General features: G+C 41.0%; 1 protein-coding gene across 1 annotated transcript in view; it reads right to left on the bottom strand.

Annotated features, from left to right (window-relative positions):
* Positions 1–484: 484 nt before the first annotated feature.
* The window catches only part of ADGRG4 (adhesion G protein-coupled receptor G4), a 102,832-nt gene continuing 90,434 nt past the window's right edge, over positions 485–12,882 (bottom strand). Inside the window, exons 20-23 of the mRNA XM_045538837.1 lie at positions 10,665–10,945; positions 4,088–4,189; positions 2,960–3,127; positions 485–586 (exon numbers count right to left, since the gene is read on the bottom strand). Coding sequence (XP_045394793.1) covers positions 501–586; positions 2,960–3,127; positions 4,088–4,189; positions 10,665–10,945 — 637 coding nt within the window. The 3' untranslated portion in view covers positions 485–500. The remainder of the gene's footprint in view (positions 587–2,959; positions 3,128–4,087; positions 4,190–10,664; positions 10,946–12,882) is intronic.

Genomic DNA, 12,882 nt, shown 5'->3' with positions numbered 1-12,882 from the left:
GGACTTCAGGTGCTTTGTCATGACAGGCCAACAGAGCAGTTTTTTTTTTCCCAAAAGGTACAACCTTGTAGCTCTTCTTATCTGCTTCCTCTGTGGGTGTCAGGCCAACTGTGTATCCTGAAACTTTGGCCATCTGAAATTGTTTGGCTCCCAGGGCAGGGCAATAGGAACTGTGGTCTTGACTTTTTCTTTTAGGATGTACACACTTAAAGTTTTTGAAACAAAATCTCCTATGCTGTAGATATTTCTCCTGTAATATAACTATAGGCTCACTTATCCAAAACAAGAAACAACTATAACAATGAATAGGAGAATTATTTTGACTTTAATGTTTACTAAATGTTATCTCATTCTGTCCTTTCCAAAATAATATTCAGAATACAAGGTTGGAGCAGTTGCTTCACAATTCAACATTTCTACCAATCTGGGGGTGGGGGCAGGTAAGTATCTCTGCTAGGACTTATTGAAAAAAAATCTTTGTGAATGGAATTCATTTTTATTTACACAGGTAATATTCTTCTTTCATAATTAGGCTCAACTTCACAACCCAAGGAAGAGAAACAGTATGGATCTTCATCGAAGTCATCTGCATTAAAGAAAAAAAGAACACTGTCAGCTGTGGCATCAGGGACTTTGCACATAGTAGCAGCATAAGAAAATTTTATCAAATGAAGGAATGAATAACAAATTAGAAAGGAAGTGATGGTTGCAGTGCTTTCTTTGGATAATCTAATATAAATCCAGGGTGAATTAATTCATCCTGACAGCACTGTTTAGGGTGTATATATGTTCTTCTTGAACTCTAACAGGTAGCGTTATTGACTTTTTCTTTTAGGAAATGCCTTAATTAACTTTATTACTGTCTTGGAGTATTTTATATAGCAGTAATCTGTTCAATACTTTTCTTTTTTCCTTTTGTTTTCTTTTTAAATTAGAGAATACTATGGAAAATAGAACCACCATTTGATCCAGCAATCCCACTACTAAGCGTTATTGACTTTGACTTTAACCTAGGGGTGGCTATTCATGAACAAACCTTGGAGACTTTCAGGAAGAGAAAACACACAATGGAAGCACACACATCTATATCCCCTATGGATTTGATATTTTTGCCCTGAATGTTTGACTATTTCTGAAGCTTGAGAGTGTCTGATGGTATAGGGGGCATGGTTTTTCACTCTGTGCTAATGGAATTGAGCTTCAGGCTGCCACAGGTATGATGGTAGCATCAAGATTTCAGTTTTAAAACCTATGGCTGGTCTTCCTGCCCCACTGGCTGGGCTACTGTCACTTTGGGTTACTGAGCACTTTGATGCCAGCTCTCCGGGTCTATTCCTTGATACAACAGCATTAAAATCCTGGACGTGGTATTTGCTACTCTTACTCGGAAGCAAAATATGTACACATTTTGGCTGTGTATTTGCTAATGAAGCAATAAATATCCCCCGGGGATAGCAGGACAGCTAATACTAACAAACTCTTTTGCAAAAATGATATTTCCTAATTAACTCCAACCATTATGGACTAAGGAGCTTCCATAAACCATGCCTTCTAAATGCCATGGCTCCCTAGTGCCTCCATATGAACTCCAGAGCATATCTACAAGTTAGTTAGCTGGAGTCCAGTAGATACTTATGGGCAGGGAAAGGTTTTTTCATGTGCACTACTAACTTTCCCATACAAAGGTGAAGACTGAGACTCCATACCCTAGTCAACCAGCCTAAACTGGAAAATACTGTTGCCTCACACACAGTCCTGAAGCTGATAGGCACTTTAGAGATTATCCATTCTAGCTCTCTCATATTAACTGTAGAGAGAATGTAACTCCAAGCACAGAAGTGATGTGCCCAAGGTCACAGAGTTAGTGACAGAGCTGGGACTTGAGCCAAAGCCTTCTGACTCCAAGTTTGGTGGTTTTTTTCATCCACCATGCTGCTTCCAAATTGGCTTCAGCCCTTGGAAATAGAACTGGTTTTTGGAGCCAACATAATGAAAAAAGTATAAGTGGCTGAGGCAGTCCTACCAATAGCACCAAGAAGGTTGGGAGAATGACTACAGCCAGGCTACTAAAGGTGGTCTATGTGTGTGTGAACTGGAGTCTACTTTGGTCTTTTAGGAAATGGCCTTCCAAAGGCCAATGCACCTTCTTCTAACTAGAAGCACAGAAAGCAGAGTCATTATAACATCAACTTGAAGTTCTAAAGTTCTTGCTCACTTTGCCTTTCTCTTTAAGCCTGTAGACCAATCCTTTTTCTACACTTTCCATCCTAACACCCCACCTCCACCTCAACATCTGTCTCTACCTATGGAAAAAGGTGAGCATCTAAGAGTGATGTGCAGCTCAGAGAGTATTCTGGGTAGGGTGAAGTAGCCCTGAGAGCCAGAAGACCTTAGTTCTGGCCCCAGTTCTGCTGTGGATGGGCTGAGTGAATGTCCAGAAGGCATTTTCATTTTCCTTGATTAAGGTTCTGTAAAATTAGAGGAGTGGACTAAGCAATATCTAAGGTTCCTTCTGGTTTCAACAGTCTGTGACAATCATTTTTAATTACCTATGAATTTTTTTAACCTCCAGTATCTTCTCTTCTCCATTAATCTAATAATCCATCAGATTTACACATACTAAGTTCCCTAGGTATAGAAACACCTATACATGCTTCTGTACACACTTTCTTAGGCAAGAATGAGCCCTGGTATATCCATGCACATGTGCATTTAGTTTTAAGGAGGAAGGTATCATCCAAACCAAGCACATGGTCTCACATTAATTCAATATCTCTGGTATATAAATGTAGACAATGAACACTAACTATTCAGGTGATGGACACACTAATAGCCCTGATGCAAGCACTACAAAAGTTATCCATGTAACAAAAACATTTGTACCCTCTTAATATTTTTAAATAAAATAAAATCAAAAATAGAAAAAAATAAATGTACACAACACAGCCTTTTTTCTCACCATTTGGGAAGCTTATTTCTGAAGGAATGCCTTGTGCAGAGCCTGAAGATTTGCAAGTGGAACTAGTTGCAGTTGACTTGAGGGATGGTGTCAACAGTTTGTGCTCAAAGGTTTTCTTCAGTCCTTCCTGTTTATACCCAATATTTATCCCACACCAGCTGCTCCCATCTGAAATGACACCAGGAAAAGTTAAAAATGTAAAACTCATCAAATTCTACATGTAAAAAGGGTGAATTTTCTTGTATGTAAATTATACCTCGATTGTCCTATTTAAAAAATATGAAGCTCAATGCACAGTGTTCATTCTGGGTGGCTCAAGGAGCCAGTTTTTCTACGAAGTTGTGAGAAGTAAGTTTATACTATAATGTGCGATATAGGAAAAGGCATTTCACTTACCAAGGATGCCTGCTTTTCCTAGAGCAAAAGGACCAGCAGGTTACCGACATGCCCAGCATAAAGGTGGGGCCCTTGGTGCTACTTATGGAATCTTGGAGTTCAAGTGCTGCCTTCCCTAAAGGAAGTAGACTGGGCTTTGTATTAAGACTAAGAGAAGCTGCCTGAATTTGATGGAAGAACCTTGTGATTCATAGAACATCAGTTTGCCTGCACTGGAGATATTCTCAAGGGAAGAACCAGTGTTAAGAGGCAATGTCTGAGTCCATTCCATCTCCTACTTTGCAGGAAGGCCATCAATCCACCTGGGAAGCCCACTGCCCAGGCAGCTTAGGAATGCTGAAAAGTTCTCTCCACCTCTACCACCACTCCTTGCTTCCCACATCCACTCTATCCACTGCTGGCTACCAACCAGAAGCCACTGAAACCCAGTGCCTGGAGCACAGTAGGCACTCAGTCAATGTTCTCTCAACTGAATTGAGACTGAGGTGACAGCAAGGACGAGCAATCCAGGGAATCTGGGCCAAAGCAAAACTTTCCTCAGTTAAAATATGGCCCAAGTCACACTCTTCACTTGGCTTCATTCATCTCAGCTCAAACGCACAAATCATTTTCATGACCGAAACAGCCTCTATTTGAAGCTGATGCCATATGAACTCAAGTTAGGAGACAAATTAATCTGATCAGTTTTGTGAAACAAGTACAATTCAAACCTTACCCAAACTGGCATCTTACCGGAAGAGTTATCCAATCGCAACCACCCACAACAGAGGTGTATCTGCCACTGCTCCCGCACACTCTTCTTCATCACGCAGTGAAACACAAAAATGAAGAATCCTAAGCCAGGAGAAGAAGGTCAGTCTTTTTTCAGCTTTCTTCACGAGCTGTCACCAGTGCCCACACTCAGGACTGCTCCTGTCACCATAGATACTACTTTCAAGGAACCTCAGGGCCATTACTGGCTTTCTTATCTCATCTTTCCAACCTCCCTCCTCCCAAAGGCAGTAATGGCAAAGAGGTCTGTATTGGGAAATTTCATGTCTTGCCCCTGGGCTGCTGTCCATCCTAGAGCCATGAGAGATAAGGCTTGCTATGGTAACCAGCCTCCAAGATGGCTCTCAGTGATCCTCACATCCTGGCATTCACACCCTTGTGTAGTCTCTTTCCACATTGTACCAATAGAATATGGCAGAAGTGATGGTATTCCCCCTTCAGGATTAGGTTATAAAACACATTGAGTTCTGTCTCTCTCACTCTCTCTCTTTCTCCCTCCCTTATCACTCACTGTGAAGGAAGCCAAGAATTTTGTCTTGGGGACATCCTGGCATCCCTGTGGAGAGGCCCACATGGTGAGGAATTGAGGCTTCCAGTCCACAGCCATGTGAGTGAGCCTTCCTGGAAGCAGATCTGCAAGTCAAGTTTTCAGATGACTGCAGCCCTGGATGGCAGCTTGACTGCAACTTAATGAGAGTCTCTGAGCCAGAAACACCGAGCTAAGCTGCTCCTGAATTCCTGACCCTCAGACACTTTGTGAGATAATATGTGTTCATTGTTTTCAGCAGTTAAAATTTGGGAGTAATTTGTTACACAGCAATAAATAACTATGTAATAAAAAATACATGCTCTCTGGCACAATTATGTCATGTGGAAGCCATGTATTTGGTGCCCTCAATTTCCACTGCCAGCCCTGATTTTGTCCTGCAAGTGGAAGGGAGGGGCTGAGGTATCTACCACCAATGCTGGCCATCTCTTCTCCCAACCCTCTAAAATATCTCCTTGGGAGATAAAAGTGGGACTTAAGATGATCCCTATTGCCCATTCCTTGAAAGACCAATTGGATTTCCTAAAGCTGGGTGTGGAATTGGCAGAAATAACTCCTGTCAATAGCCTGACTTTTATTTATGGTCCACGCCAGAAGTGTTTATCCACAAACCTTTCCAGATGCCTCAAATTAAAACTCATCTTTCCCACTTCTGAACTCCCATAACACTTTGTTTCTCATATTACTTGCCACATTTAGCCATATCATTCTCCATGTGTTGCCTATCTCTCCACCTAGCTGTTGAGTCTTTGAGGGCTGAGGTATGCTTCCTTTTCAGATTTATGTCACTTTTCCCTTTGACTCTAGTACCAAGTGTGGTGGCTCAATAGATGTTTGTTGATTTGAACTCCAAGGTACTTGATACACAAAGTGCCACAGCCTTCTACAATCTTTTCAATGCCTGCTTAAGCCTCAAAATATTTATTTTGGCCCAAGTACAATTTGGAAACCTTCATTCTCTATACAGGGTTCAGCTTGCCTCCACATTGTCCAGTTATACTAAAGGTAAATGATTAGCAGTAGAGAGGTCTTAACACATTGCCAACTGAACACAAGTCAGTAGTAAATGCCCCCAAAGCAAATTTCAACTAAAGCATTAGTGGAAGTAAAGAATCTTAATTAAGTTAGGTGAGAGTCTCTCTGGCCTTGTTTGACCATACCTCCCACCAACACTATGTTTAGTTTGGGAAGCTTTGTTTTAGGAGAATGGTGACAGACAGAAATACTCAAGAATAGAGCAAACAAGTATAGTGATGAACTTGAGGAAAAGCTGAAAGAGCTAGGGTGTTGTATCTGGATACCAAAAAACTTGGAGTGGAAAATATAGAGTGAGGAGAGATGACAGCTGTAGCCACAGATCTGAAAGGGCTGTCACAAAAAGAACAAATTAGGCTTGGTCCATGTGGTTGCCAGGTTAGAATTAAGAGCAATGGGAGAAAGTTACAGAACAACCATGTACTAACAAATCACAGCTAGTGTTTACTGAGCAATGACTGCATAACAGGCATTGTGCTATTAGTCTAGTTTTGTTTTTGTTTTTTTGTTTGTTTGTTTGTTTGTTTGTTTGTTTTTGAGACAGAGTCTCGCTCTGTTGCCCAGGCTAGAGTGCCGTGGTGTCAGCCTACCTCACAGCAACCTCAAACTCCTGGGCTTAACCAATCCTAGTGCCTCAGCCTCCCGAGTAGCTGGGACTACAGGCACGCACCACCATGCCTGGCTAATTTTTTCTATATATATTTTTAGTTGGCCAGATAATTTCTTTCTATTTATAGTAGAGACGGGGTCTTGCTCCTGCTCAGGCTGATCTTGAACTCCTGACCTCAAGCGATCCTCCCGCCTCGGCCTCCCAGAGTGCTAGGATTACAGGCGTGAGCCACCGTGCCCGGCCAGTCTAGTTTTTATAGTTGAGAGAACTCTGAGTCCAAGAAGTCTAGTAAACTTGACCCAGGTCACAAAGCTAATATTGAGCTGACAGCATCAGGACTAAACACAGGCAGTCTGACTCTAGAGCCCAAGGTCTTAACCACTGTACTATACTAGCTCGGGTAAGGAAGAGCGGTATGAGAATCAGAGTTGATGAGAAGTTAAATGCTTTGCTTTATGGACTGGTGAGCTTTCAGTCTCTGGAAAGTTCCAGGCAGAGACAAGTGACTTCGTATCACTCAATGGGAAGTTTAATTGGGAACATCTTAGTTCCCTGGCCCCAGCCCTGAGACTCTCTGATTCCAGGTGGGAGGCAACAATCTGGAGGCTAAACGGAATGGCATGTCTCACTAACTCTCCCGAGGGCTTTATCTCCATTTGTAACCAAACTGTGGTGACAAATTCAGCAGCATTCACTGTTTCTCTGAGCAGCAGCCACCTGGAAGCTGGTGAAGCACCCCGAGGAGAGCAAACCCAAGTCTCAGAGCAGATGAAACTCCTCCAGCTTCAGCATGAACAAGGGGTGACAGTGACATCAAGCACCTATTACTGCTCTGATTTCCTGCATGGAGTTTAGTGAGTGCTCAGACTTAAAGGTTATTCTGTGAATTCCAATGAGCTGCCTGCCAGCTCTCCCTCTCCGCTTGACAGCCTTCCTTTTTCTTTCCAATAACAGATTGATCTGCTTACTCACTAGAAGAACATGGGCATGAGGGAAGATGTCAGGTTTTTGTCACCTGCATTTTTATTTGTGCATTCCTCTTTCATAAATAGCTCATCATGAGCATATTTTTTTCCCACTTGACCACAGGCCACCCCCCCTTCAGCCAGCATTGCCAGTTTGCCATTGGTCTTTTAAATGGCTAGTTTGCTCACTTGTCCCGTTGCATTCTTTAGCTGGATCATGTGTATGTGTACAACTTGAATTTGAAGCTCAGGGCTCTGAAAACACCCTCACTACGCGATGGCATATTCTATCTTGCAGGCAGGAGTAGGAACACTTGGTGCTTGATTGACATAAAGCGTATCTCACAGACAGAGACAGCTTGGCTCTGCTGATGCCAGATCTATGGGGCTTTGATTTCAGTCTTCAGGAAATACCTAATTAAATTCTGCATCTACCCGTGGAGGCTCCCTGCTTACATACTACTTTTCCCTTCCACCCCAGGAATGGAGCACTTGCTGCTTTGAAAACACTCCTACCCTTCCTCCCCACTTTTAAGCTAGAAATGGCTTTGCTTTTCTTGTTCTTTAGTCAGCTTTCCTTTAATCCCTCTTTCCATAGAGTGAGCACATTTCTCTGCAGAATCAGTGAGCCAAAGAGAAGCCTGGAATTATCACTGAGGAAGAAGTCTGCACGAGCATCTCATTCCTAATCCACTTCTGTGGATGTTCTGCACCAAGGCTAGTTAGTTCTTGAAGTTACAGCATCGTGCTAGAGTATCGAGTTAGAGCACCTCAGTGTGGGCCAAGCAGTTCTGTCCAGAGGAAAAGTGTAGAACCATCACCAGGGCCTCAGTCAGCAATCTAGGATACAATCAAGTACCAGTAGCCTCAAAAGGAACCAAGCGAAAGTGGTGTGGAGAGTTCCTAAAAATTCTATCCCTACTACCAGAGGCAATGAAAATGGCATGTAGAGGAAAAACCAACACATTTTGTGACTTTTTACATTTCAGTTAGAATATGGCTGTATAAGGTTGGCAGAATCTGGTGGGACAGATAGTTTCAGTTGATCCAAACGTTTGGCTAAAATGAATTTTTTCTAAGTGATAAGATGTAAGGGCAAAAACTATGCCTCATGCTAGATTGCTTCCCTAGCCCCCTGCAGCACTTTGCAAGTGACTGGCATATAAGAACTGCATACCAATTCTTATTTCCCAAGGTTTCTCAGGGGTTAACAACTACCACAACAAAGGATTCTGAAGTTTTTAAAATACTAGGTTAAAAAAAATTAAGATTTTTTTTTCCAATAGAGCTTTTACCATGCTAATATATATTGTGCTATTCTAAGAATGGGGGAATGTAGTTTGCCACATTTTCAAAACTTCTTTGACCATAGGACTCTTTCTTTGCTGGAGCATCCCATGGGACCACTAGTGGACTGCACTTTGGAAAAAAGGATTTCTTGAATGAAAAAAAATAGTGGAGAGAAGTAAGGGAGATCCTAACTCAACAGAATGCCAAGTTGACTCCCAGCCTGCCCTAGTATCCCAAATAGACTGGGCTAAACTTGTGGATAAAAGTCTGGAGTGGACTTTGAGACTCCCACACAATCATTCTGCATGCCTCTTCCCTCCAATATATCTCAATTGACAAAATCAGGTTAAAATTAACATCAACAATTACTTAGAGGTATATTAACCAGATCCTTAGGTTTTACTTCTTGTGCCATCTTTTGTCTACCATTTAATCACTTCATTGATCATATGTTCCTTTCACTAGAATATAGGAAGAAGATTAAAGAGCTATAGAATATGCTTGAAGCTCTGATTCAGGGGGGTGGGGGGGCAAGGGCAACATATGTAACCTAAACTTTTGTACCGCCATAATATGCTGGAATAAAAAAAAAAAAGAAGAAGTTAACTGTAAAGCAGCCTCAGGCAGGTCCTTTGGGAGGTAGTCCAGAAGAAGGCATTGTTATCATAGGAGATGACAGCTCCATGCATGTCATTGCCCCTGAAGACCTTCCAGAGGGACAAGATGTGGAGGAAGAAGACAGTGACATTGATGATCCTGACCCAGTGTGGGCCTACGCTAATATGCGTGTTTGTATCTTAGATTTTATCAAAAAAGTTTAAAAAGTAAAAAAAAAATAAACAATTTTAAAAATAGAAAAAGCTTATAGAATAAGGATATAAAGAAAGAAAATATTTCTGTAGAGCTGTACAATGTGTTTGTGTTTTAAGCCAAGTGTTATTATAAAAGAGTCAAAAAGTTTAAAAAAAATTAAAAAGTTAATAAAGTAACAAAGTTACAGTAAAGAAAAAAAAAGAGCTATAGAGCCCTTAGCTTGAAATCATCTAATTAAACCAGTTGTGGTGTTGTTTTTAAGGTCAGTTTGTAGCAAAACCAAGACTAGAGCCTTGGCCTGTTGCCTCGACCGCAACCCTTTGCTCTTACCCTTCAATCCTGTATGATGCTACAATATCCTAGGCTGGCTCTTTCCCAAAACATTAAGGTATCTGATGCAGATAGAGTCTATGAATTCAAAATTTTAATTTTTCTACTGTCCAGTTAATGGTTATGTCCAACTGGATTGTGCATTTCCAAATGTCAACACAAATGTGAATCTGTACAAGTACGATGTCATGGTGCAATACGTGAATGTTTATTGCAGCACAATTCACAACTGCAAAGCTGTGGAATCAACCCAAGTACCCACCAATTCATGAGTGGATTAACAAAATATGCTACATGTATACTATGGAGTACTACACAGCCACAAAGAAGAATGAAATAAGGCCTTTTGTGACAATTTGAATGGAACTGGAGACCATTATCCTAAGTGAAGTATCTAAAGAATGGAAAAACAAACACCACATGTACTTTCTATTAAATTGGAACTAACTAATGAGCACACATGTGCACAGAGGGAAATAAAATTCAGTGGAAATCAAGCAGGGGGGAGGGGGAGGAAGCAGTGGGCAAAAACCTACCTAACGGGTACAATGAGCACTATCTGGGTGATGGGCACACTTATAACCCTGACTCAAGTATAACAAAATTGATACATGTAACCAAAAACATTTGCACCCCCATAATATTTTGAAATAATAATAAAAAAGAAGTATTGCCTGTCAGTGTTTGATATAAACATTGCCAACTAGCGAAAGTTGGGTTAGCTATCTGGGCTTCTCTCTACCTCCCTGAGTAGGAGAGAGTAGGCTATGTGTGCATTTAATGAAGGCTAAACACCTAGCTAATGCCTGACTGCTCAATGACAGCAGAGGCCTCTTGGACTATTTTATTCTCCTTTGAGTCTCCAACACGTGAGATTATTTTCCAAAGCAGTGAAAGCTTTGGAGGAGATCTAGCTAGCCACAGAAAAGGCAAAGAAACAACAGTTACCTTGCAAAGTGTTAAAAATGGCAAAAAGATACAAGAAAAATATCCTCACAGGTCCCCAGGCAAAAAGGGCAAACCCCCAGGTGAGGCCAAGTAGGAATGTCAGGCTTGTTGTTCCTTTGAGCTCATGCAGGATCATCTTCTGCCAAGTCTTCTGGCTTTGGGATTTCATGGAACTCAGCTGAGCAAGAACAGTGCAGAACATGGAGAGATTCACGAGAAATATGAGGCAAAAATAAGCCACCACTGAGATGTAAAAAACAGAATCATCTTTAATCCAACAACTGTAAGAAATAAAGAAGAGAAGACTCTTGTGAGGTGGGGAAACATAAAGTCCTACTTCTTAAAGACTGAATATCATCTGCTCGGTTTCACTTCACCTAGGGTAAGGGCACCTAGACCTAGAGAGATGAACTGACTTGACAGAGTTCGCTCAGGCCCACTGCAGGCAGAGCTGGGACAAGAATTCCAATCTCCTGAGCCCCAGTTCAGGGTTCTTTCCAATGCCAAGTCAGAAATCCTAGAGGATATTTCTGCCCTACATATGCAGAAACCTCTCAGTCCAATTTCCTAGGAAATTATTCTCTTCCTCAACAGCAAAAAACAAAACAAAACAAAACAAAACAAAACAAATTATGCATTTTCCCCCAAAGTGGCTCTCTCCCCTCACTTTACACCTGAGCTTTTATTTGCAGAACGAATTCTGCTTTGCATGATAAATATCACAGTAAAAGGACAAGAGCAATGAATGACTATTCTGAATGCTATATCAAACAATGATGAGATTATCAGAGGTAATGAAAATGCAACAAAAAGAGGACAGCTCTATCAAGTTGTACTGCTTTAAAATATGATGTATTTGGACTACAAAAGGCAACACTGACCAGTGAATTGATCAATGGCTCTATAATTTCTATTAAAGAAAAAAATATGCAGTGGTTCATATGAACAGATACTTCATTTAATAACATTTCCAATTACGGGACACATCGCTTCTGATTTTTTAACACAGACAAGCTTGACTAATTTAACTGTGCGTGAATTTAGCTGAGACCTCTTTTCTAAAACCAGGCAAATCCGTTTTGGTCATGTTGTTCATGTTGGTGTGGATACTTTCATGTATGTGTGAGTTTGTGTGTGTGCATTGCGAGGGTGTGAAAAAAGACATTTAATTTCCCTGATGGAGTCTAATACTTAGGCTTCCCTGAATATCATCTTCAGTCTTAAGGGGGGCTATAGAAAACTGTTAAAATGAAGCAGTGCTATATGTTTGGATAGAGAATCACCTCCAAGATATATTGTTAAGTGAAAAGAGCAAGATGCCAAGTGGTGTATATCTACCATTTGGGTAACAGCACATGCAAGAGAATATCCACACAAATTTTATTGTTGTTAATAAATTGGTAATGAGTTACCTTGAGGGAGAGAAACTGGGTACCTGGGGTTGGGGGGTGGGGTTTACTTTTCTTCCTCTACCTTGTTTGTTGTACCTTTGAATTGTGTTCCATGTGCACAAATTACCTCTTCAAAATATAATTATTTTTTTAAAAAAACCTATTAGAGCAGTCTGCCTCTTACTAACCAATTCACATATGAAAAGGCTCTTTGAGGGCAAAATAGAGTTGATTTCGTTCTAGTTTTGCTTCTGCTGTTGATCTTTGAAGTAAAATCACCATTAGATAACACAATGGGGACCTTTTAAATCACAAAACAGGCAAGGAGGGAGGATGAAGGGGGAGCTGAGAAGGAAGGGAAAAGAGAGAGCAAGAAAAAATAACAAGGAATTTTGATTAGAAAGCATCTTCTGCAAAGGGCATATAATTTTGACACTCCAGAAACTGTCATCTCAATATGAAAGACCGGGGAGTCCTGGGAGCAGGACCTCCTGCATTTGATTCCAGTTCAGTGGGAAAGGAAATCTATAGTGGAAGACAATTTGAGAGGCAATGATGAAGAGAATGGAACAATCAGGAGTGTAAAATGAGATTGTGCCACCTAAAGGACCACAGGGTAACTAACTATCTACATGCCTATAAAAAAAGGCTCTGGAGTGGTGGAGTGATGAGAATTGCTACTCTTTTGTGGTTGTGGTTTAAAGAACCAAAGAGATGGGCTTATACATCAAATGGATAAAAAAAGAAAAGAAAAAAAAACAAGAAAACAACAAAGCTGAACCAGCTTACAAAGGAAAGCTGTCCTGTGTTCTTCAGGGAAGAACTTT

This window comes from Lemur catta, chromosome X, assembly GCF_020740605.2.
Source record: "Lemur catta isolate mLemCat1 chromosome X, mLemCat1.pri, whole genome shotgun sequence".
Lineage (NCBI taxonomy): Eukaryota > Metazoa > Chordata > Mammalia > Primates > Lemuridae > Lemur > Lemur catta.
The sequence above is the reverse complement of the archived record's forward strand: the minus strand, read 5'-3'. Positions and strand labels throughout refer to the sequence as shown.